At 36.2% G+C, this 27,636-nt stretch overlaps 1 protein-coding gene across 1 annotated transcript in view; it reads right to left on the bottom strand.

The window, feature by feature from the left end:
- gpc5a (glypican 5a) overlaps positions 1 to 27,636 on the bottom strand; it is a 176,320-nt gene that overhangs the window by 41,719 nt on the left and 106,965 nt on the right. Inside the window, exon 9 of the mRNA XM_016541216.1 lies at positions 12,103 to 12,253. Coding sequence (XP_016396702.1) covers positions 12,103 to 12,253 — 151 coding nt within the window. The remainder of the gene's footprint in view (positions 1 to 12,102; positions 12,254 to 27,636) is intronic.

Genomic DNA, 27,636 nt, shown 5'->3' on the forward strand with positions numbered 1-27,636 from the left:
ATTGCATATATTTAGATCTCATATAAATTAATAAAATAAAATAATAAATACAATAAAATAAAAAATAAAAAATAAAAAAATGTAAATTAATAAAAAATAAGTAAATAAAATAAACATTAAATTTAAATAAACAAACAAAATAAAAATTAAATTAAAAAAAATCATATTTCATTCCATTCCGCACGCCTTACACAAAAACATAGAGTAACTCTGAATATCTGCTTCTAGCCAATATGTAATTGTTTCATCTCGAAAAAAAACAGGAAAAAAAGCAGAAATAAGTGCTAATAAATGTTATTTTCACGAGAGTTTTCTTCTGACCCCCCTCAAACTTCACAAATTAAAACTCAGCCAGAAGCAGGCCGTAGTTGACCTTCCCATTCCATTATCTCCACTGTCTCACAGAGGACAAGGAGGTGATAAGTTGTTTACTGTAAGGGTCCGGAGGGATAACAGGGTCCCCGCCTGAGGAAGCGCAGCCGGCGTGTCGTTACTGAGCTGAGTGCTTTTTCACGGCGCACTCGCTGGATGTGAGATTTTATGCCTGGTGTGGCAGGGAGAGCCGAGCGACGACTGAGACTGTCATTTGGGTTCAGCTATTGAGTCGCTGCACATTCAAGGGCAAACTGAAGTTAGATAAGTGAAGGGAGAGTTCACCAAACACAGACATAAAGCATCGACCAACAGCCGCTGATAGCTCAGGACCCGAGTCAAGCAATTCTCCAAGACGACATTTTAGTCTTGGACAAAGAAATAAACAATCATTAAAAGGTCTTGACAAAGATGACACATTACCGCTATACAATACATTTTTATGTGTTTGATTATATTGAATTTAAATTAATTAATTAATTAACCGCGATTAATTTCAGAAAAAAATTTGCTATTAATTAGTTATTTTTTTAATCGATTGACAGCACTAATATATATATATATATATATATATATACATATACTATATACATATATACACATATACACGTATATATATATACATATATACACATATACACGTATATATATATATATATATATATATATATATATATACACATATACACGTACACAATTCTGTATATTCAATAAATGATATGTATTATATATATAATGTTCCTGTGGCTCAGTGGTAGAGCATTGCATTAGCAGCGCAAAAGGTCGTGGGTTCGATTCCCAGGGAACACACATACTGGTAAAAAATGTATAGCCTGAATGCACTGTAAGTCGCTTTGGATAAAAGTGTCTGCTAAATGCATAAATTATCAATTAAATATATGTACAATTATTTAATTATTCATGTCTAAATGATGGTCTAACCACAGTAAAAGCCTCTAGTGAAGCAAATCAGCCATCAGGAATGTCCACTTCTTGCATTGTGAGTTTACAGAGCCGTCAGAGGCGTGTGTTGATCAATCAGAGGCCTGCTGCACTGACCACAGGGAGGGAAGGACAGGTGTGGGCGTATTAGATCTTAATGGGACCCGGAGCCGCTCGGGGAATTGACTTCTTTGGCTCTTGGCAGAGGGGCTGACGTATCGCCATCACCGCGGCTGATTATAGAAGCGCTCAGCAGAATGATGTGTGCTTGGCCTTTTCATGCTTCATTAACAAAATCAGGCAACCTGCCACATGCACGCCGCAGCTCATTAAGTCAGTGAGGGGAATAATGTTGAATGCAAAGTCTGGGAGAAACCGCAGAGCTGGCCATTAATAACAGAGCAGGAGAATACGGACTGGACCGTCTGCAGCTATTTACAGGCTTATTTATTGATGCAAACTCATATGTGGGGTTAGAGATCAGAACAAACCTCTAAGGAGAGGCTCGGCTGCTTTTCTCAGAGATCAAACTTACCATTTTTGCTTGACAGACGATATAACATAAAAAAACAATCCCACTGAAGGAGGAACTGCAGCCATATCAATGTGTTAGCACCTAGAAACCACACAACAATCCCTTAGCAGCCACCCAGAATACCCTAGCAACCACACATGAATTCCTTAACAAACACCCAGAATACCCTAGCAACCACACAGCAATTCCTTAGCAGCCACCCAGAAAATCCTTGCGACCATACAACAAATCCTTAGCAACCACCCAGAATATCATAGCAAGTACACAGCAATTCCTTAACAACCACCCTAGTAACCACACAGCAATTCCTGAGCAACCACCCACAATACCATAGCAACCACACAGAATACCCTAGCGACCACACAGGAATTCCTTAGCAACCACCCAGAATACCCTATCAACCACACAGAAATTCCTTAGCAGCCACCCAGAATACCCTAGCAACCATGTTTAAATGCCTTAGCAATCACCAACAATGGCATAGCAACCACACAGCAACATGTTAAAAACACTTTAAGTAGCCTGCCAACCACATGGTGACACGCTAAAAACACTAAGAACACCTTAATAACCACATAGCAATGGCATAGCAACCACCCATCACACCCTAGCAACCACATAGTAATACGCTACAAGCACTCAGAGCACCTTAGTAACTATATAGTAATGCCCTAGCAACCACCCAGAATGCCATAGCAACAAGCTAAAAGTGTTCAGAACACCACAAAAAGCAAACTGCAATGTCCTAAAAAAAAGTTAAAAGTACACAAATTACCCTAGCAACCACATAGCAACATGTTACAAGTACTCAGAATACCACAGTAACTGCATAGCAACACCCTAGCAACCACCCTGAAAGTCCTAGCAACAACATAGCAATATGCTACAAGCGTTTGGAATACCCTAGCAACCACATAATAAGATTTCTATGTTGTTGTTTTTTTTTTTCATAAATGCTGAGCTCATTTGTATCATAAAACCCAAAATGAACCATAAACTATCAATAATTTGAAAGAAAGTCCTGCTTTGTTCTGTGTGGCACATAATCAACATTATCTATCTATCTATCTGTCTGTCTGTCTGTCTGTCTGTCTGTCTGTCTGTCTATCAAAGCCTCTAGTGAAGCAAATCAGCCATCAGGAATGTCCACTTCTTGCATTGTGAGTTTACAGAGCCGTCAGAGGCGTGTGTTGATCAATCAGAGGCCTGCTGCACTGACCACAGGGAGGGAAGGACAGGTGTGGGCGTATTAGATCTTAATGGGACCCGGAGCCGCTCGGGGAATTGACTTCTTTGGCTCTTGGCAGAGGGGCTGACGTATCGCCGTCACCGCGGCTGATTATAGAAGCGCTCAGCAGAATGATGTGTGCTTGGCCTTTTCATGCTTCATTAACAAAATCAGGCAACCTGCCACATGCACGCCACAGCTCATTAAGTCAGTGAGGGGAATAATGTTGAATGCAAAGTCTGGGAGAAACCGCAGAGCTGGCCATTAATAACAGAGCAGGAGAATACGGACTGGACCGTCTGCAGCTATTTACAGGCTTATTTATTGATGCAAACTCATATGTGGGGTTAGAGATCAGAACAAACCTCTAAGGAGAGGCTCGGCTGCTTTTCTCAGAGATCAAACTTACAATTTTTGCTTGACAGACGATATAACATAAAAAAACAATCCCACTGAAGGAGGAACTGCAGCCATATCAATGTGTTAGCACCTAGAAACCACACAACAATCCCTTAGCAGCCACCCAGAATACCCTAGCAACCACACATGAATTCCTTAACAAACACCCAGAATACCCTAGCAACCACACAGCAATTCCTTAGCAGCCACCCAGAAAATCCTTGCGACCATACAACAAATCCTTAGCAACCACCCAGAATATCATAGCAAGTACACAGCAATTCCTTAACAACCACCCTAGTAACCACACAGCAATTCCTGAGCAACCACCCACAATACCATAGCAACCACACAGAATACCCTAGCGACCACACAGGAATTCCTTAGCAACCACCCAGAATACCCTATCAACCACACAGAAATTCCTTAGCAGCCACCCAGAATACCCTAGCAACCATGTTTAAATGCCTTAGCAATCACCAACAATGGCATAGCAACCACACAGCAACATGTTAAAAACACTTTAAGTAGCCTGCCAACCACATGGTGACACGCTAAAAACACTAAGAACACCTTAATAACCACATAGCAATGGCATAGCAACCACCCATCACACCCTAGCAACCACATAGTAATACGCTACAAGCACTCAGAGCACCTTAGTAACTATATAGTAATGCCCTAGCAACCACCCAGAATGCCATAGCAACAAGCTAAAAGTGTTCAGAACACCACAAAAAGCAAACTGCAATGTCCTAAAAAAAAGTTAAAAGTACACAAATTACCCTAGCAACCACATAGCAACATGTTACAAGTACTCAGAATACCACAGTAACTGCATAGCAACACCCTAGCAACCACCCTGAAAGTCCTAGCAACAACATAGCAATATGCTACAAGCGTTTGGAATACCCTAGCAACCACATAATAAGATTTCTATGTTGTTGTTTTTTTTTTCATAAATGCTGAGCTCATTTGTATCATAAAACCCAAAATGAACCATAAACTATCAATAATTTGAAAGAAAGTCCTGCTTTGTTCTGTGTGGCACATAATCAACATTATCTATCTATCTATCTGTCTGTCTGTCTGTCTGTCTGTCTATGTAATTGCATTAAATACTGTATAGACTATAGAACAATTCTATATAAAACAATAGTTGATTAAACATCAGAATGTTAAAATGTTTTTTTTAACTGTTCGAGGTTAATATGGGATTTAGAAAGCAATTAGTAATGAGTAGTGAATGTTTTTAAAGAGAGTAATTAGTACGGCAATTTAAATACACTTTTGAAGGTGTAATTAGTAGATTAGTAATATAGAGTAATTTACCCATCACTGTATAACACAATACAACACATGGAAAATTTACTCTATTTTATTTTTTGCAGCTTGTTTCCTCAAAAAATAAATGATGTCTTACTGAAACGTGAGCATATTTGCAATAAATTACATATTGCAGGTGAGTATTTATAATAAACAATTTTCAATATTTCACATTTCAGTCAATTTATCTGCTATTTTCATTTATACAGAGAGATCACGTCTGAGTGAATGAAATAAGATTTAATATTCCTCTTTCATTTGCAACATTCAGATGCACTGACACATCTCATGTCAACATATCTTCATATTTTTTCAACACCCTACAGGCATCTGCTGGTAAGTTACATGGATATAGAGTGACCACAAGTATTGTGGAAATCAACATTTAATCAGACTGAGGTTTCAAACTGGACAGGGTGTTTAAGAGAATAGAGAGTTTGATGAAGAACTGCTATGAACGAATGCCGAAGAATATAAGGCAGTATTTCATAAACCACAGATATTTAACACTGTTACATAATATTTAACCACAGATATATGCAACAATTGTGTCATTGGATAATTAATTATGATACACAACACTGCACAATGTATCTTTGGAAAGCCACATTTGATACTGGGTTAGCATGGGTCGGTTCGCTGGTAGATGCTGTAACTATGCCATTCTGGACACAAAAAGCATTTCCTCCACTGTCAGCCATTAAAATGAGAAAAGTATTAAAAACGTGGTATTTTAAAGCTATTTTCTTATAAATACACACACATAAAATGGAACTACTACCTCTGTAAAACAATCTGACGGTGGTCTGCACATGTCAGCCAACCTTGGATCTCTCTGCCTGTCAATCATTTTTGCATAGTTAGGTATTCTGGTATATGATTGGCTAACATGCATGTGAGGGAACTTTCGCATACAGTGTGTTTTCACAGGCTTCAGTCTAGCATAATTTAACCAAACAGCTAACATAACTTAAAGGGGTCATATGATGCGATTTCAATTGTTCCTTTCTCTTTGGAGTGTTACAAGCTCTTGGTGCATAAAGATGGTTGAGTCTTTTACAGAGAACCGTTGCACCCCTAATATCTATACATACATCTAGATCGATACATCTATACTTAATTGCATACTTTTCATAATTTTAAATTTCCATTAACCACTTTGTAAACAACATAATTCACTGGCATTTGAACTATATGTAAATGACCAAAACGACAATCACCAAAGTAAGTAAGTCTGACATCTTTGACATGGTGAGCTAAAATCCCTCCTCATTATCCTGATAAACGGATGTTAACGTCGGCTTTCATAAAGTTTACAGCGGTTCAGAGTGATAAACTCAACTGACGGCTCTCCAGAGGATAAAACCTCCATTAGCGGCTGGGAAGCGTCAGGTAAATTGAACATAACAGATCAATAAGCTGCGCGTGTATTAAAATAACCCTAAGATTTAATGTTCTGAGCCAAAGATGAAGCACCTGAGACGTCCTTCAGAGAAAAGAGATCAGGACAGAACATTCGACTATTATATTGTCTGAAGACATCCAATCAATGATGTCAGTATAAATCAAAAGAATAAAAACAACAGGATTTCAGTTTCTGTCTTTTATTATAAATTGGATTGTTTTGCTTTGTGTTGTGCTTAATACATGAAAGTAAATCAGAAGTAACAGCTAAAAGATAGTTAGAGAACAAATAACTGATACAGTAAGGAATGTTGTTGACAAAGTGTGCAAGCAAACACGTAGCCTTGAATTATGAATAATTTCAGGTTCATTCGTGTATGCTATGGTTTCTAAAGAAGCCTTTCAAAACTGGATAATAATGCATTCAATATCTACCTGCATTCAAACACCAAAGAACGAACATTTAATGTGAATTATCTTTCATATATACTTCGAATGAAATTCAATCTTAGAAAGCCGCCGTTCTCTTTTCTACAGGATTAATGAACTGTCATCATTTGAAATGGAGTACTTTTGCATTTATCTGCACTGCGTTAGGTGGAAACGCTGCTGTTTTCATGAAGCCAGATACCAAAAAGACGCCAGTCATACTTTAGCAGTATGTTTTGCAAATCCTATAACACCAGTGTTGGGTGTAATGCATCACTAAATAATTACTGTAATTGAATTACTTTTCCCTTGAAAGTAAGGGATTACTTTTAATTTTTCTGTAATTTAATTACAGTTACTTCTGATGTAATTGCATTAAATACTGTATAGACTATAGAACAATTCTATATAAAACAATAGTTGATTAAACATCAGAATGTTAAAATGTTTTTTTTAACTGTTCGAGGTTAATATGGGATTTAGAAAGCAATTAGTAATGAGTAGTGAATGTTTTTAAAGAGAGTAATTACGTAGAGTCTCAGTCATTCATATTTATGGGGCTGAACTTTGGCAGGTTCCCAGCTGTTTGCTTTTTAAATAGCGGAGATACTATAATTGATTTAAAAGATTTCATTTGAGATCAATAATAAATTGATTCAAATATATTTAAATAGCTATGATAGGGACAAATAACCAAAAAATAATAATCACGATGATTTGAGAGACATGAACTTTGGATGGACGGATAATTATATAATGGCCAGAAGGATAGATAAATAATGGATAGATGGATAAAACAACAGATGAACAATGGGCGGATGGATGGATGGACGAACAGATGTATAGATATAATTTACACTAAATAATAAAACTAAAATTTATGTATTTAACATCGCTAAACCATTTTTTTTTAATGCAATGCAAATGATTCAGTTGAACCAGTGAATAGTTTTTTAAGCAGCTCATTAAAATGAACCATCTGAGTAAATCAACTTGCTTAAATGAATCAGTCTTCCAATTCTAGTAGAGCGCGTTGATTATTCAAACTTCAGCTCGCTTGGTTGCAAGGCTGCATGCATAATATAATGTGATATAAAAACATCACATCAGCGCAACAATTTGTCACGCTAAATTGATTCTTGTTCAACTTGGGGCCTAAAAGTCTGAGAGCACCAATGAAAATATATCTTTTGTTGTTTTTTTTTTCTAATTTAATGCCAGAAGTTGTCATTACAAATTATTATCAGCACAGTAACGAGTGTGAATTACCCGCATAAAAAAAATAAATAAAGTCTTATTATTTGTTTCTTCCCTGAATTAAACTTTATGATCATGTTCTCAAGCATTATTCTATAAAAAAGCAATACAATCTAATCATATTTACAAAGAGCCACAAGATCATTTTATTTTGACTCAGAAATAACGCAGAAATGAAATTTCAAAGGAAAACTCCCCTGATATTTTGTTACAAGCCTTGAAAATGTAGTTAACCTAGTACTGTCACTACTTTTAGTTGGTTAATAGAGCAGAACAGAGCGGCTCTGACAGCTATAGTGAATAATCTGAGAACGTCTCTCGAACATCCCATCAGTGATGCATAAGGATGCGTCCACCTCCAGATCCTGCTTGATTTGAAGTATCTATAAGCAATATTTTGTTGATGACAGGTTGGTCCTGTGAGGAGCTTCCCCACTATGATTCACTGAGCATCAGGGCGCTCCGACGAGGATCATTATCGTTCATTTTCATCATCCTGAGACACAGCGGGTCATTTTCGGCGGGCCTCTTCAGAGCGGAGCATTAGTTAAACAAGCACAATGGCGGTGCTTCATCTGTACGTCCCCCTCGTTATCAGACGACTGGACGTGAATGTTATTTTAATTCCTGCATTGGTTAAGATTCCCTCTCCCTACCAGCTGTGACCACCGACGGCTGCGGTAATATTCAGAGCTTCTTGATGTCACACAGCCAGCAGGTTTTCACCACGAAGCCTCATTTAGACGATCCGCGTGTTGTCTGGACCGCTTGGCCTCTTTTGGATTCATTAGCAGGCAGATCAAACTTTTAATGCTCCGCTTTTGGTCATATCTGATTTTGAGGGGCACCATTAACAAAGAGCATCTATGCAGTCACAGTGAATAATGCATTACATTTTCTGTTTCTGCAGAATGCCAATTAGACCTGCTTTTGAACTCCACTTGGGTGAGGAAAAAAATTACCTCAGCAGCTTTAGGCTTTGAGAGATCGAAGCAAACCATAAACTACTGAATATTTCAATACTTCAGCAACCCCTGCTGAACAACAAACCATTTTAACTTCAACTGCACCACAACAGTGTCCTGATAAGATGATCAAATTTTCTTATTTTCATGCATCTCAAAACACAGGTAATTTCCTACACCCTAGCAACCACCTAGAACACCCGAGCAACACCATAGCAACCACATAGCACACAATTTTAAACACTTTTAAATGTCCTAGCAACAGAAAACCCAAGCAACCACCTAGCAATGCCTAGAAACTGCCTGGCAACCACTTTGCAATGTCCTAGCAACCACCCAAACAACAGTTTGCAAGAAACCACTTTTAAATGTTCTAACAACCACCTGGAAAATCCCTAACAACCACCCAAAACACCATAGCAACGCCTAGAAACTGCTTAGCAACACATATCAGCTACTTTGCAATGTCCCAACAACGCAACCACCCAAAACACCATAGCAAGTACCTAGCAAACAATTTGCAAGTAAACTCTTTTAAATGGAAAACCCTATCAACCACCCAAAACACCAAAGCAACCATGTAGCAACGCCTAGATACTGCCAGGCAACCATTTTACAATGTCATAGCAACCACCCAAAACACCATAGCAACCACCTAGCAAACAATTTGCAAGCTACCACTTTTAAGTATTTTAACAACCACCCAAAACACCAAAGCAACCACTTAGCAACGCATAGAAACTGCCTAGCAACACCTAGCAACCATTTTACAATGTCCTAACAACCACCCAAAACACCATAGCAACTACCTAGCAAATAATTTGCAAGTAAACACTTCTAAATATTCTAACAACCACCCGGAAAACCCCAGCAACTACCCAAAACACCACAACAACCACCTAGGACACAATTTGCAAGCTACCACTTCTAAATATTCGAACAACCACCTAGAAAGCCCTAGCAACCACCCAAAACACCAAAGCAACAACCTAGCAATGCCTTTAAACTGCCTAGCAACACCTAGCAACCATTTTACAATGTCCTAGCAACTACCCAAAACACCATAGCAGCTATCTAGCAAACAATTTGCAAGTAAACACTTTTAAATATTCTAACAGCCACCCGGAAAACCCTAGCAACCACCCAAAACACCATAGCAACCACCTAGCAATGCCTAGAAATTGCTTAGCAACCACTCTGCAATATCCTAGCAACCACCCAAAACACCATAGCAAACAATTTGCAAGTAAACACTTTTAAATGTTCTAACAACCACCCGTAAAACCCTAGCAACAACCCCAAACACAATAACAACCACTTTGCAATGTCCTAGCAACCACTCTGGACACCCAAGCACCATGACAGCAAGTTTTGCACAGGAAAGCAACACGATTTCATCATACATTCCCTAAAAACAAAAATACGCATTACAATCTTGCTTTTAAATGTAACACTATCTTAGTTTAATGACATTCAATGCACATATATTTTACTAGAAATCAAGATGAAGACACCGATTAAGAAAGTGATTTATTGCAGGAGAATGCACAAGCAGTACGTCACACAGAAATGAATGTAAGTGAGCATGAAGACAGCGACGTCTCCCCTCACTTACTCTGTCACGTAAGCAGTTGTCGTTTTGCCTCCGTATCTAGATCCAAACACAAAGCGTGACTGCTGACTGTGAGCCCCATCTGCGTGACTTATCGACGGTCGTAACGGGCGGCGCATTGACGGCTGAGGCGTGACGTGGTTTTGGACGGAGCACTGTACAGCGGATGAGTGGGAGAGACGGTGAAAAACGAGCGCATCGTCATAGCATCCCATGAATTATGAGAGGGGCATGAGGCGGTGCTGACACACCACGGCAGATTGACAGGAGGAAAAGGAAACACCCAGCGAGATGCGACGGCGCATTTAGATGACCCGGAACGCCCCATCCAGACAAAAAGTGCGGGGCGATTAATCAGACGAGCATACGGGAGATAGAGGAGGTTTGGAGAGGGAAGCACGCGTCCCTTGAGCTTGATTTAGCGGGGCCACGGGTCAGAGATCCAATCCCCTCCGGAAGATGAAGTAATTACCAGACGGCCACTTTGATTTGTTCCACTTTTTTACAGCCACGTTATTCTTGATTGCATAATTCATTTGGAGGAGGGAGAAATGTCTGGAAAAATGTTTCTATACGCTTGACCTTAATTCCGCCTCTTAATTACACTCTGATATCAAGCGTCAATGAAAGTCTGATCTAATTCCGCCTTCCATTCGACCGTCGGATGTGTATTTCCTGCTTTTAATCTCTGACTTATGATGGTCAAATGATGACGTACACAGGAACAAAGCGACTCAAGTACGATTAGCAGGTCTACAGTTAACAAAAGGACATTGTTTATGGTGTTAAAGGAATATTTCACTAAAACATTTTAAGTCTCTGAAAATGTACTCACCCTCAGACCATCCAAAATGTAGATGAGTTTGTTTCCTCATGGGAACAGATTTGGAGAAATGTAGCATTCCATCACTTGCTCATCAATGGATCCTCTGCAGTGAATGGGTGCCGTCAGAATGAGAGTTCAAACAGCTGATAAAAACATCACAATAATTCACAAGTAATCCACACCACTCCAGTCCATCAATTAACATCTGGTGAACTGAAAAGATGCATGTTTGTAAGAAACAAATCCATCAAGACATCAACGCAACTTCAAACCGTTGCTTCTGGCCAAAATATGAGTTAATAATCCATAGTAACGCTTACTCCAGTGGAAAAGTCCATCTTCAATCCACCCACATATTTGTTTAGAACTGTTTTCACTTGTAAACAGTCCTTGATCTGTGCATATTTCAGACCAGATGACTTGCAGAAAACAATATTATGGAAAGAGAACTCTTTTAGCCGAGAAAAAAAAAAAACTTTTAAAATAAAATGTCTTGATGGATTTGTTTCTTACAAACATGCAGTTTTTGGCTTCACAAGACATTAATTGATGGATTGGAGTGGTGTGGATTATTGTGATGTTTTTATCAGCTGTTTAGACTCTCATTCTGACGGCACCCATTCACTGCAGAGCATCCACTGGTGAGCAAGTGATGCAATGCTACATTTCTCCAAATCTGAAACAAACTCATCTACATTATGGATGGTCTAAAGGTGAGTAAATCTCAAATTTTCATTTCTGTGTGAACTATTTCTTTACCATTAACTGTGTTAATCTTCCTTGCAAATCCTTAAGATTACTACTTACATATAGTTTCTATTCTTCTCCTCTCAGCCGCTCCGTTCCCTGATCCCCAGCATCCGTCCTCATCATCACAGTCTCCGCTGTATCCCTCTCCACTTCCGGTCTCGATTTGGTCCAGTGTGCCCAGCTTTGGGATTGACTTGCCCTGCAACAGCTTGAACACATACAAGACACGTTTGAACCTCAGAATTTAGTATTTCAGTAATTATTTTGATTTATTTTAATCAGATTTTAAACCACATATGAAAGTAGGGTTTGTATTACATCTGATTTCATGTGTTTCTTTTGTTGTTCAGACCACAAACAACTAAACAGACTTGAGTTATACACCAAAAAAAAAAAAAAATCAAACAAGCATGCATTTCCAGATTGCATAAAGCTTTTAATGAAAACATTTGCAAATAGAGCAATTTGCTGTAGCATCAATTGTGGGTATATTCAGCATTCAACCAATAACGACAGGAACACAACTCCATCCCCTGAGATCTGTGCCAGGATATGATATCCTTCAATTACCCTCAAAACTAACTTTTGCAGAGCTAGGACGGGTTAGCATCAATTACAAACACTGAGTGCACCTCAGCAATATCCGCTCAGGGTGCAGGAACATTTAATTATCTCATTGAAATGCAAGACAACCTCTCAGATATTGAAAGCGCTTTGTATTTATCAGGTAGAGCACATTGGGCCTGTGGTAATTAGCAGCTGTAGTGGCTCAATATCTGCCGATTAAGTGGCTGAACTAATGGATTAGCAGAGCCATGATGGATGAGTGACTGCGACTCGCACGCTTAGAGGTCACCTCGAATCGACATGGAAAACTACAATCAAAAATGAAACCATTGGCGAATGGATGACTATGATTTAGAATGGCATACTTAGCATGCATGGATGAGCCACTACATTTGGCAACACGTGCAATGTATTCAACTTCATAATTGCCAAACTGCCAAAAATGACAGCATTTTTAAACAAAATGTGCTTAAAAATGCAGAAGGCATGATATTTGGATGCTACTCACTGAATTAAACATGCAACATACTGAGATCATGTTACAGAACTTTATTTTGATAGACTATAATCAGATTTCAAACCACATTAGAAAGTAGTTTGGCATCAGGTTTGTAAAAATTGGATTTTAATGTATTTCTTTTGCTGGTCAGACCACAAACTAGATTTAATTTAGATAAACAAACAAACAAAAATAATAAATAAATAAATAACTAACTAAATAAATAAATAAAATACAATAGATTTTTTTTATTTGGATTTTTGTCTCAAACAAAACCTAAATAAACAGGAATGCGTGATATAAAAATATCATAGTGACATATTTAACATTTTGTACACTATTTTATTTGACTGCCAAAAGTTATATTTCTTTTTACATGGGCTTAAAAATGCAAAATAAACATATTTATTTCTGAAATAATAGCTACGTCATTCAAAAGTGATATTATTCACAATTTCCTCTGTTTATTTAATCAGACTGCCAAAAACGACAGCATTTTTAGACAAAATTTGATTAAAAATACAAACGGCATGACATCTGGATGGCACTTGCTGAATTAAGCATGCACCATATTGAAATCATGTTACATAAATATAGCATACTGATGTTTAAAACATTTATCATTGCATACTGCAGACTATTAAAAAAACTAACAAGTATGCATTAGTATATGGTTCTATTCCATTCTAAACAGTCAATGAATAAAACAATGTTTGATTCAAAATGGTTGTTTTATGCAAACATATTAATTCAGTTTATTTTATATATATATATTTCATTTATTTACTTCCATTCCACTTTAATAATATGGTTTCTTCACAATGACCTCAGTCTATTCCCATTGTACGGTACATGTCCTTTACTATAAAAAGTTTTGAATGTTTCTCCAGAGGCACACAGGCAGAAAAAGAAATAATACAAAAAACAGCAGCATGCTTCAAATGCATAAATTACTTTCAGTAAGGCCTGTAGCAAATATATGTTACCCTTCTGTAATTTTCTTTCCGACCGTAACCAGAAAGCCTGAAGCACCGAAGGCCTTTATCTCGCTGAGGTAAAAATGTTCAGTCTCTTATCTGTAGAATGACCACGTTCTCCTCTAACGGTGAGGTGCATTGTTCCTCGAGGAATCCTCAATGCTCCTCCACGGTTTGATTGACTGCCTGAGGTTAGTCGGCTACCTGCAGTGGAAGAAACTTCACAATCCAGCTCCCGTGCAACTTTTCAAACACGCAACATGGCAAAAAAAAAAAAAAATGAGGAAAATGACCAGCCGTAGCAGAACAACCATCTTAATCTGAATGCATCTATTTAGCTGCCGGGCAAACCGTTCCGATTCATTACTGCTTCTAACCAGAGGCATAGAAATAATCTGAAAAGTCAGCATAATGTAGCACTTATCAGCTTGGCTCATGAATATTAATTATGTGATCTAAGGTAGTGCTACCTGATTTACTGAAAGACCATAGTTAAAAGCCACTACCATTAGTAAGATTGGCACTTTCAGCTTGCAAGATGCTTGAAAACCTCTAAAATCTCATTTTCTCATTACGGTTCACTGCAGAGCATGACTCTGTCTAATGCGGTAGGTATGACAGGCATGCTGGTCACTGAGTTTATTTAAACACAGTAATCATCTGTAATCACCTCCATAAATATCAGGAACGAAACGGATTCTCATGTTTATTAGTAACCAAAACATCGCTGTCACTGACGTTCATGCTATGAAACTTCCATTCCAGTCGACTTTGAGATGACTTTTTGAGTTTCTGAAGAACTTGTTAAAAAGACTAGGAATGATTTGAAGACCTGAAAGTGAAAATTACATCTCTGGAGAAGCACTGCTTAAAGACTGTCATCTTGTGTGAAGATTATGTGAATCCCAGCTACATTTCTAAGTGGTCAGGTTATCTTCCAGATCTTACCTTTGCTTTTGGCATCCTTTATGTCTGAAACATCAACAGCAACATCAAAAAGATTAAAGATCAAAGTTCAGCCATGAACATTTAAGCAGCACATACATGACTAACTGATCTGATAAAACAAACAAGACACTGAGGCTCATTTATATACTATTTATATACACAAAACATGTCACAAAACATGTTAAACTAATATACTAACTAACATACAGGCGCATCTCAATAAATTAGAATGTCGTGGAAAAGTTCATTTATTTCAGTAATTCAACTCAAATTGTGAAACTCGTGTATTAAATAAATTCACTGCACACAGACTGAAGTAGTTTAGGTCTTTGGTTCTTTTAATTGTGATGATTTTGGCTCACATTTAACAAAAACCCACCAACAAATTAGAATATGGTGACACACCTGTACATATGGTAATTTTATGGCAATTCTTAAACTAGTTGAGAACTAGTTGAGACACTCAATTGAGATTCAAACAAAAGTAAAAGTAATGCCTCTCTCTTTTCTCATGAACAACTCTTCACAACTCAAAAATCCAATTTGGCTCTTCTTAGCTTTTGAGACAGGGCTTAAATTTCTTTTCAGGTTTGACGTCTGACTCCGATCTTTATAAAAACAGAACTGCACATCATGAAATGCTCAGAAGGGCTCTATACATGTGTTCTATAATTCAGGATTGTGTAGTATTGAGCGGTGCACTAATGCAAGCACTGCACAACCCTACGGCCTGCCTTACAATAAAGTACTGTGGTAGTACCATGGTACAGTGATGGGATCACATGGTATTACTATGATACTTTTGAGACACTGAAATGAATGCACCATGGTATTTGCATGGAACTACTTGTAAAAACATGGTAGTAACACAGTAAATGTCCAGAAAACAAAACCATGGTTCTTTTTGTTAGAGCTGGTTGGGATGAATTACATTCATGTTATGTAGAAACATTAATGAAAATAATTTTATGTAAGCCAATTATTAATTATATTTAATATGTGACATTTGCACATTAAAAAAAAAAAAAACAATTCTCACTATTAACTAGTTGCTTATTAACATGAATGTTACTAGCATATTGGCTGTTTATTAGTACTTATAAAGCACATATTAATTGCTTATTCTGCATGATCATGTTTTAGATCCCTTATCTCAACTTAACAACTACCTTACTAACTATTTATAAGCAGCAAATTGGGAGTTTATTGAGGCAAAAGTCATAGTTAATAGTTAGATATTTTAATAGTTAATAGTTAGATGCAATTTTAAATATCACATCAATTTCATTATTATATTAATTAAAATAAATTAAGTAAAACAATAATTCAATTATTATTTTAAATAATAATAAATGTAAAAATAACATTTTATTTTAAATTCTAAATCAAATTTTTTTTGTGCCAAATAAACATCAGCAAATCTCAATTTGGAGGGAGAAAAAAATAGTTTCCTAATATAAAAATAATAAAAACAAATAAGCTATTAACTGAGATGCTAGCTTCTTTTCTTCAGCAGAATCATATTTTAATATATTATTAACAAGGCATTAGAATCTGCTCCAGAGATTCTAGTTGGATCAAAAAAAGCTATTTGTGTCTTCATTTGAAGACAAAGATGGAGGACGGTGCTGAACCAACAATCCTTGCAGATATAAATAATACGAGGACAACATCTATAAAAAAGCAGCATCACTTTAAGTACTATCCAATAATATCCTGAAGAACAGAGTGAAATTTTACTTAATAATAACAAAACCAGTATTACTGGGCTTGTAAACAAGTTAAGGTCTACATATTTCTACTGCCTTGGCCTTGACCATGTGCCCTAACTTACACTCTGTAGGCCTTCGTTTGACATTTACTGTCACTAAAGCTGCTATTAGCGGGTGAAGCACAGAATGCTCTTTGTAGCCTTAATAACAGATTGAAAATGACGACAGGCCACCATTGACTGTCAGTCACGAAGGGCACGGTGGCGAATCGCCCCTCGAATGCCGTCAAACTGGCAGCAACTGGCAGCAACTGTTTCCACATCCTGCTAATGAGTATCTTTCGCTGACAAACGTGCATTAATGCCTTGGTTTGAAATGTTTAATAAGTTGAAAAATTCTTGAATTTTAGGGAACGTTTACACAACAACGATGCATTATAAAAATGTTTTTCCTTTGCGTTTTTCAAAAGTTTTGCGTACAGACGATCCATGTTCACACAGATTCGCGAAAATGACTAAAAACGCTGTATTATGGCCAGTAGTTGGAGATACTTAGTAAAGAAACTTGCACATGGACTGAACACAAAATATGCATGCATATGACATCACAGTTTTCACAAACGTGTTTTTATAGCTTTATAGTTTACATATAGACAATAAATAATGGCATTGTTTTCAAAAACTTGCACCTTTAAATCCGTTTTCAAAAGTTTGAGTTTTCAGGCCCCTAAACCTTTGTTGTTGTGTAAATGAACGGCCAAAATGCATAAAAACAGTGTTGTGTAAATGCCCCCATAGACCCATAACACTTCAAAATCACATCAGATCCCTTTAATACCTTATAAATGTTTCCTAGAGTGTAAATTGAGACTTTATGCAAGTCTTCTGCTTCTCAGATTGATTTCTCAGAGAAAAAGACACCAGAAAGGATCTCAACAATGTCTCAACCAAAAGTCAGAGATCTCAATATGAACTCAAACATTTCTCATCTAATTCTTTTGCAACCAAATGATCTGAGCTGCTACAGTATCCACATCCATTACCATTTGTCCATTTTTTTTTTTCACCTAAAAACATTTAGGAGAAATATCTGAGAAAAAATAAAGCATAACCGAAGTCACGAAAAAGCAACTTTTAAGCATTAAACAAACCTAATAAAGGCAATTTGTCTAGAAACACTGACATGTTGCTCTTTTCATGTTCTGCAAACCATCTTATAACAGGATAATCAGTTTCTTCTTCAATCAAGCTGAACTTTTATTGCTAAATATTTATTTGGCATCCAAAATTTGATTTACATTTCAGCTTTATTCTTCATGAGAACAGACTAAAACTAAACACAGCTGCACTAATAAATGTTTGGCAAACCAGCGATGGGAGATTGCATAAATGTTTGTCTTATTTCATTGCAATAAATTAGAAGTGCATTATGAAAAACTTGGGTCTTGGGTGGCAATATATCAGCATGAATATCTCAACCAGACTTTGCGTTTAATACGTAAGAGCACAGATCGGATGAGATGATATATAATTGTTTTTGCAATCCAACAACACGAGAGCGCCTTTTGACCCAGCGCGTGTCAATCAAAGACCTAATCTCCACCCGTTTCCCCAAGGCACGAAACAAAGCGGCTTTTATTTGACAGAGGTTGATTGCGGCGGCAGCTTTGGGAAAGCGCTCGGGTCTGACGCGGCTGATGGCTGATTTATCGTACAGTCTGACAAGCCTATTAGCCATGCGTCTGTAAATGAAAGAGCTTCGTCAGAGCCTTAATTATAATGCTGGCCACAGGTACACTGATTTGTTCTACAGGGGGAAGAGAGTTCAGAATGATCCGAACATGAAGTACACCATACAAACTACAGGTCAGCTGCTGCATTTGATTCAGATACAGATATTGAATAATATACACTCTTAAAAATAAAGCTGCTTCACGATGCCATAGAAGAACCTTTTTGTCTAAATGGTTCCATAAAGAACCTTTAACATCTGAAGAATCTTTCTGTTTCACAAAAGGTTCTTTGTGGTGAAAGAAGGTTCTTCAGATTATAAAAAGATAAGCAAGAGATGGTTCTTTAAAGAACCTTTGACTGAATGGTTCTCTGTGGAACCAAAAATGGTTCTTCTATGGCATCGCTTGAAGAACCTTTTGAAGCACTTTTATTTTTAAGAGTGTATATGACTACAATATTGGAAAATATTGGCTATAAGTGAAATAAAATACTGTCAAAAAAACTGTTGAAAGCGAAAGGGCTGTTCAGATTAACTCTTTAATTTGACACAAATTACCATAGTCAACAGACGCTGGTCATCATTATGTCCTATAATAAGTCCCAATTACATATCTTATAATTTTTGTGATCATGAATTCATTTAAAATAATGTCGTCTATTTTTTAATTATATTTAGCATACTTTATGTGTTTTTTAATTATTTTTGTTATTAATATTTTTTATACTTTTTTGCATACTTCATATATGTTATTTTGCATAGCTTATGATATCAGCATATATTCATATACATATATTATAAATCATTGAATTGCAATTTTTTTCTCTCTGGAATACTTTATTCTTATTGGTTAATCACAGCATTCAGCAGTCAACTTCATATTCAAAATTGCATTTCATTACATTTCATGACCATGCATTTATTTATTAATTAGCTAATGTAGCTGTATAATATCAGAATAATATACATTTGACTGTAAATTATGTACTTATGTGATGAAATCTAGTTGAAAAGTAAACATTCAAATTAAATGCATGATGGGTATTTTCAGTTTTTTTTTTTTTACTCTAGTTTTTATTTATTTATTTTTATTTATTTATTTATTTGTTTATTTTGTACTCATTTTATTCATCTTTAGGCTTTAGAAGTGCTGCATTACAAATAATGAATAAAATGGCATATTTTCAAAAATATATATTTTTTCACTATAATGTGGATATATCATTTTACATTGACTTTCTTTAACAATATATTAAATGCTTATATATTTTTTAACATATTATTTACTATACAGAGCACAGAATAGAGCACAGTACTGCTCATATTCAGAAGCGCTGTTGGCTGATTTGTGATGTCATGAACATTTTATTTATTAACTTGGAACTGAGTGAGAAACACTGAGTTTTGGCACGATATTAGAGCAAATCTTTACTCTACAGACAATTTGTTTTTCCAAATCCAGTCTGTAGGACTGACTGTCCACACAGAGAGATCCAATCAGATTGTGTGTTCTCATTTGCTGGTCGCTGAAGTAATGATGCACGCTCATGCACGCTGCCAAATGACATTTCCTCTATAAAATTGAGAAGGCTGACAGAAAGCTGGACATTTGTTGTCTTCTTATGTGCATTGTGGCTTTACGGTGTGGTGCAGAAGGGCGCTTACATGATCAAACAGAAACTAGATTTCAAACCATCATCATGGTTCTTAGTCAAAAGCGGTTTAGCTTGAATTAGGCTTTGTTCACATCGCACTCAATTCTGACACAATTTCTACAACAACACAAGGACATCACAACTTGAACGGCATTTAAAAACAGAAGACAAATCTGGTCTAGAAAAAAGCATATTTAAATAGATAAGCATGTGTTCACACACCGTGAACACACACCCGGAGCAGTGGGCAGCCATATTGCTGCGGCGCTGGGGGAGCAGTTGGGGGTTCGGTGCCTTGCTCAAGGGTCTCATCTCATTTGTGGTACTGAGGGTGAAAGAGAGCGCTGCTCATTCACTTGCCCCACCGACCTGAGACTCGAACCCGCAACCTTCGGGTTACAGGTCAGACTCTCTAACCATTAGGCCACGACTGCCCCCTTCAATTTGTTGGGATATTCCTTAAATAAAATTGGATTATTGCTGTCTGTTTTCAGACTATGACAAAAAAAAAAGATTTGATTCACAGATCCAATACATAAAAAAATCATCCACCCAAATAAATGAATCAAACAGTCATCCAATCCATCTGTTTGAATGAATTGAACATTCAGTCAACTTTCCAAATGAATGAATCAATAAATCCAAAAACCCTCCAATTCATTAGAATGAATTAATTAAACAACCATCCAATCCATTTGAATGAATCAACTGAATAATCATCCAGCTATCTAAATTAATATATCTATGAATCAAACAACACCCAATCAATTTGAATGAATGAACTGAACAACCATCCAACTTTCCAAATGAATAAATCAATGAATCATACAACCGTCCAATGACTGAATTAACTAAACAATCATCCAACTACCCAAATAAATGAATCTATGAATCAAAGAACCATCCAATCCATCTGAATGAATCAACTGAACAATCATCCAGCTATCTAAATGAAGAAATCTATGAATCAAACAACATCCAATCCATTTGAATGAATGAACTATACAATCATCCAATCCATCTCATCCAGTCCATTTGAATGAATGGATTAAACAACCATCCGACCTTCCAAATAAATAAATCAATGAATCAAACAACCATCCAATCATTTGACTGAAGGAATTGAACAATCATCCAACTACCCAAATGGATGAATCTATGAATCAAAAAACCAATCAATCCATCTGAATGAGTCAACTGAACAATCATCCAACTACCTAAATGAATGAATCAATAATTTGAATGAATGAATCAAACAACCATCCAATCAGTTGACTGAATGAACTGAACAATTATCCAACTATCCAAATGAATTAACCAATGAATCAAACAATCATCCAATCCATTCGATTGAATGAATTGAGCATTCATCCATCCTTCCAAAATAACCAATCAATGAATCAATCAACCAACCAACCAACAATCCGTATGAACAAATGAATGAAACAAATAACCCTCTTCAGTATCCATCCAAACAACCAAAAAAATGGACGAGTCAAACAAACACATGGCTGAATAAACCATACAACCAGCAAACAAACCAATGGTAGCATCAATGGATCAATGAAAGAATAAATCAGTATTCTATATCAAAGTGTAACAAAATATCACTAGGCTTTTATTACCACTATCTAATTAAATTTACCGCACAGTAAATCAACTCCAGCGAACTCTACTCTATACTCTTGCCAGTGGCTTTCTGTGGGACAGTTCTCCATAACCTCTAAAGCCAATATAGAGATGACATTCAGATTGCTTCATTTATTCTCAGAAGAGCGTGAATTTCCTCGCTGGCACCTCATCAGGTCGGCCAATGGGATTTTTCTGCACCTGAAGCTAGAGCTGACGGCAATCTGGCAGCAGGGCTGGGGAAGAGGAAAAAGAGAAGCAGCATAAAGAGTTTTGTGACAAATATTTTAAAAAGTGTCCTTTAAAGGCCAGCAATGATGGGACATTTGAGAATGCTATCTTCTGCAGGCACTGGCCACTCGAAGCTGCAATGAAGTAATCTAAATGCATTCCTCTTGTGATGCGCTACACTTTGAGCAGGCCTTTCACAGGGCTTATAGAAATGTCGGCTGTGTCAAAATGATCAATAACCCCATTAGCTAAGCCAAAGAGCTCTCCGAAGAGGACGTGCACCTCGCACATATGACGATTCCGGTAGGACATGGGCTGAGACGGGTGCAATGCAACCGGCCAATTAAAACTCCGACCACAGTTGCATGCGATTCCCTTGAGGAGGTTGAATAAATGGAACGAAACATGGATCGCTCTATCTTATTGTCAAGGTCTTACCTTTTACAAGATGTCTTACGAAGAGTTTGAAGAGTTCATCTATTGATGCATCAACAAACTTTGCAATATTGGTTGCATCCCGCTATCAGCATCGCATATAAATGAGATTAACAAAATGTGTAATCCTGCACTTTTCATTGTTTTAATGCAGATTTATTACATTTGTGAAATCCGTAAATTGTTAGTAACACCATTCTAACTTCACATTTACTTCAACGCAACAATTTATAGGGTTCTCATATCTTCTAACCAGCAAATTTTCATGATTAGGATTTTTATTCATGATTAGGAAGTTTACTATATTTCAATAACATTGCCCATTATCTAGATGTTTTTTTCATGATTTTCCAGGACTGTAAATCACACTTTTATAATTACCATATGCATATAGTGTGCAGAGTACAGAGCAAAACATTTAATAATTAAAATATTAATAATAAAATGAATAATATAATAATTTAATACTATATTAGAAATATTGTTGGCAAGTGTTTTTGCTATTTTTTATTTCCTCTGCATTTATTTGATCAAAAATAGTCAGTGAAATCAGGAATACTGTGAAATATTATAAAAATTGACATTAACTATTTTCTATCTGAAGATATTGTAAAATGTAATTTATTCCTGTGATGTAAAGCTGAATTTTCACTCCAGTCTTCAGTGCCACATAATCCTTCAGAATTCATTCTAATATGCTGATTTGCTGCTCAAGAAACATTTATGATTATTATCAATGTTGAAAACAGTTGTACTGCTTCAAATTTTTTGAAAACCTTGATAAAAAAATTAAAAATAATAATATATATATATATATATGTATATATATACTTTAGTGTCAGTATTGGGCAATTTAATGCATCCTTGCTAAATAAAAGTATTCATTTCTAAATAAATAAATAAATCCCAAACTTTTGAACAGTAGTGTAGATGTTGTTAAATGTCATGAAAATCAATTAGTGCCAGTATAAAATCGCATTCGTGCCACTGAGAGATGTTTTGGTAGTTCTGCTAGTGCTGCTGGAGCATTATTTCCTTACTATGTGTGTGCTTATCTATCTGTATTTATGTCCATGAGTGTTAGAATAATATAAAAAGCACCACAGCACAGTAAATCATAGCATCTGAGTCATGATCTGTGCATTATCTCGTCTCCATGAGCTTTCATGTACCGATGATGCATTAAACCAGGTCTCCAATCACAGATAGATAAGCATGAGACAGAGGTGCCCTTTACATAAGTGCTAATGCAAGCAAACGGGGCCTCTCCGGTGTGTAAAACACAGTCATGTATCTCCTAAATCACTCAGGGTCTCTGGAGGGCGCTATCTGGCATGTCCAGCCCCACCTTTGACAGCAAACTACAGCTGGAGAGACACTTTAAAGCCACATCGCCTCCCCTCTATTTTCTGCATATCTCATGAGATCTCTCTGATTTCTCTTGTGTAATTAACAACGTGGAAGCCTGGGACTCCTGGCTGCTTATCTAGCGGCTCCTCGGGGCAATCGCAGGCCGAACGGTACGCCTCCAGGATTAGGCTGATTTGTAAAGGAAGTAGATTCACCTCCAGGGAAGCCAGGCGTGACCTCGCAACACAGCGCAAATGCAAATATAGGCCACCGGCGTTTGGGGTAAAATCGCAGTTCTTAGTTAATAAAATTAATATATTAATAATTTAATAATTTAATATTTTTTTAATAAACTCAGAATTCAGAGGAAAAAAGTAATGCTTGTGAGACATAAACTCTGAAAAGTCATAATTCTGAGTATAACTTGCAATTCTGCATACCACCCATTCTGAAAATTAATAAATAAATACATAAATAAAAATTAATAAAAAAAATATATACAAAAACAAAATCTGAAGTGTGAGAAACTGACGGCCGCTCTGGGACGTGAGGGATCAAGGACTTTTTTGGGGTGTGTTTTTTTGTTTTTTTTTGGAGGTGTACGAATTAAACAGCTGTGGAAGGAGGAATGAGGAATCCAGAAACAAATGAATAGATTCTGCACATGTGGGACTGAAAATGATTAGTACTTTCACAGATATATACAGTTTACAAAGCGTATTTTAAAAATGTATTTTAAAAACTTTTAAACATGTTTAATAAGTTTTAAAATGAATATATATATATATTTTTCATTGTTACAAACAATTTTAATATTATATAATGTTTAGAACATGATGTAAAATCAAGTAGTTACAAAAAGTCATGAATCTCATTAAAACGGTCAAGAACGTTCATTTTAATGCAAAATTATTTTTGTTTGAACAACCATGAAGACTTTTAAGACTTTTTTTCATTGTGATATTATTTATCTCACAATTCAATCTTTTTTGAATCGCAGTTCTTAGTTAATAAAATTAATATATTAATAATTTAATAATTTAATATTTTTTTAATAAACTCAGAATTCAGAGGAAAAAAGTAATGCTTGTGAGACATAAACTCTGAAAAGTCATAATTCTGAGTATAACTTGCAATTCTGCATACCACCCATTCTGAAAATTAATAAATAAATACATAAATAAAAATTAATAAAAAAAATATATACAAAAACAAAATCTGAAGTGTGAGACAGAAAGGCACAATTACATTTTATTTATTTATTTATTTATTGTTTATTATTATTCCGTGGTGGAAACATTTTCTTTAGTATGATTAATAATAATAATAATAATAATAATAATAATAATAATAAACATGATGTAAAATCAAGTAGTTACAAAAAGTCATGAATCTCATTAAAACGGTCAAGAACGTTCATTTTAATGCAAAATTATTTTTGAAATAACAACCATGAAGACTTTTAAGACTTTTTTTCATTGTGATATTATTTATCTCACAATTTGATTAAAGTTTGTGGTCATAGGTTTCACACTACTGACATCATCAATATACTTAAAAAGGTATACTTAAAGGTATACTTAAAAAGGCAAAATACTTGCAAAAAAATTGCAAGTTCAGCACGCTACTTCATGTTCTCATATGCCCCCCCCCCCCAAAAAAAAGAAAGGGTAAAAGCGTTTACCTCACATGTATTTAAAATCATGTTGTGAAAAATGGCAACATGCTTGGCGCCTAATTTCATGTTCGCTTTTCCCACCCAAACATATTCCATCCTCATATGCCACTTCTGGAATCTGTGAAACATTAAAGTAAGGGGTAAAAGCGTTTACTGGATATGAGCACCAACTGATAAAAAAAAAAAAATTCAGATTAATGTCACAGTCGGTAAGCTTTCCCTGCTCCCGTAAATGTGTCATTAAACATTTATGATTTCTGAAAAATGGCCCCACTAAATCTAAATGGCAACAGAGGAGGTAAACACCATAAAAGCGTCCTGGTACACAAATAAATAGCTGAGACATTTTCAGATGCGCAGATGTCTTTAAAGCAGCTTTGCTAACAAGACGAACGCAGTCATATTTGGAAATAGCGCGCAGGAATGGTAAATGTTCTCTAAACGTGATGGCTGTGTGTAAGTTTGAGCCTGATTTGTTTAGACTGAAACTGTATTTGATGAAGCGACTGTCGTTTGCTTTTCCTCAGGTGCTTTTAACTGCATAAAAGTTCATTAACAAACCGTTTACTGCAGTCGGACTTAATGACGCGTGAATCAACGTGTCTTATCAAAGTCATACAGACACGGGATTAAACCGGACGACGTAAAACCAGATGCAAAGCTTGACGTGTTTGTTCATTAGAAGAGTATGAATGGATATAAATCATATTTATGCTGAACTAGCAGCATTAAAATGTTAGACAATCACAGCCAATAAGAGCACAGAAATGTTCTCAAGTGGAGAGATTTTAGACCAGTGAGATCTCACGGTGGGCGGGGCTAGTTAAGAAACAGGAAAAAGCATACAGAACTTTACGAACATCGATTTCATACCTGGTTATTTCACATCCTGCTTAATCTTTGCTTTCAAAGCACTGAACACCAAACACAGTATGTTATTACATCAAATCTCCAAATGTCAATTTTTTTTGTGCACAACAGACTCACTGTACCTTAAATTAGTCGTAAATAACAAGAAAACACCATCATTAAAGTAGTCCGTATGATTCCTGCGCTATAATCCAAGTCTTCTGAAGTCACATGATGGCTTTCTGTGAAGAACATACCGATAATTTAAGCAGTTGTTCGCTAAAAAGCTTGATCTGCTAGTCTAGCGATGTTTGATTCCAGATTGAATCATTGTTTTGAATCAGCTCTTCCCAATGAATCTTTGATCAAGTTCAAAGACCTGAATGATTCGTTCATGAATCAAATTGGTCCTGTTCTCAAACAATTCAATGATTCGGTCACAACAGTCAACAGCTGACTGGATGTGAAGAAGACTACCGGTGAAATTTAGCTATATGAATTCGATTTGGAATATAGAGCAATATGGAGTATTTTTGATGTGTCCTTATTGAAGCGATTTCCTCTTTTGGAAAGAAAGTAATACATGGTGAGTAAATAAGAAAATCGATTTCATACCTGATTAAATTAATCATAAATAACAAGAAAACGCCATGATTCCTCTTTTGTGTTCCTCTGAGGAAAGAAAGTAATGCAAGTTATGCCGACATGAGAGTGAGTAAATATCAGTGAGCTATTTCCTCAATGCTAATTCTCTTTATTGTCCTGAAGGATCTTGTTGTTTAGAGACACGCAGGACTCCAGATGGTCTTCCCAGTGTCCTAAAAACAAGGTCATGTAGAGCTGATTGACTGAAGACAGCTGTCTGGCCCTTATTTACCTCACGGGACATGAACACACAGACTTTTACTTCCTGGGCTCATAGAGTCATCATCAGTGCTACTCCTGAGAGAAAAGGTCATACTGACCGTCAATGTGTCCGCGGTGTGTACAAATCACCATCAGCAGTCTAATAAGCACATAAACATTCACACAGCCGCATGAATCCCAATGTGACCGGCGAGAAATTCAGACGCTGAGGTCATTCATGAGTGTTTTCATAATTATGTGCAGGCCCTTGTGTGATTGCACTTATATCCTGCGATTAATTCATACTTAATTAATTTAAACTAGCTCACACAAACATGATGGCATTTGAGATTGGTACACATATCTACATATACACACACCTACATGCATCAGTATTTTAGACATTTATTTATATTAATATTTATATTATAATAAACCACATTTATATATATATATACATATATATATATATATATATGAAATG

The sequence above is a fragment of the Sinocyclocheilus rhinocerous genome, unplaced genomic scaffold, assembly GCF_001515625.1.
Source record: "Sinocyclocheilus rhinocerous isolate Xijiao unplaced genomic scaffold, SAMN03320098_v1.1 scaffold548, whole genome shotgun sequence".
In the NCBI taxonomy this organism is placed as follows: domain Eukaryota; kingdom Metazoa; phylum Chordata; class Actinopteri; order Cypriniformes; family Cyprinidae; genus Sinocyclocheilus; species Sinocyclocheilus rhinocerous.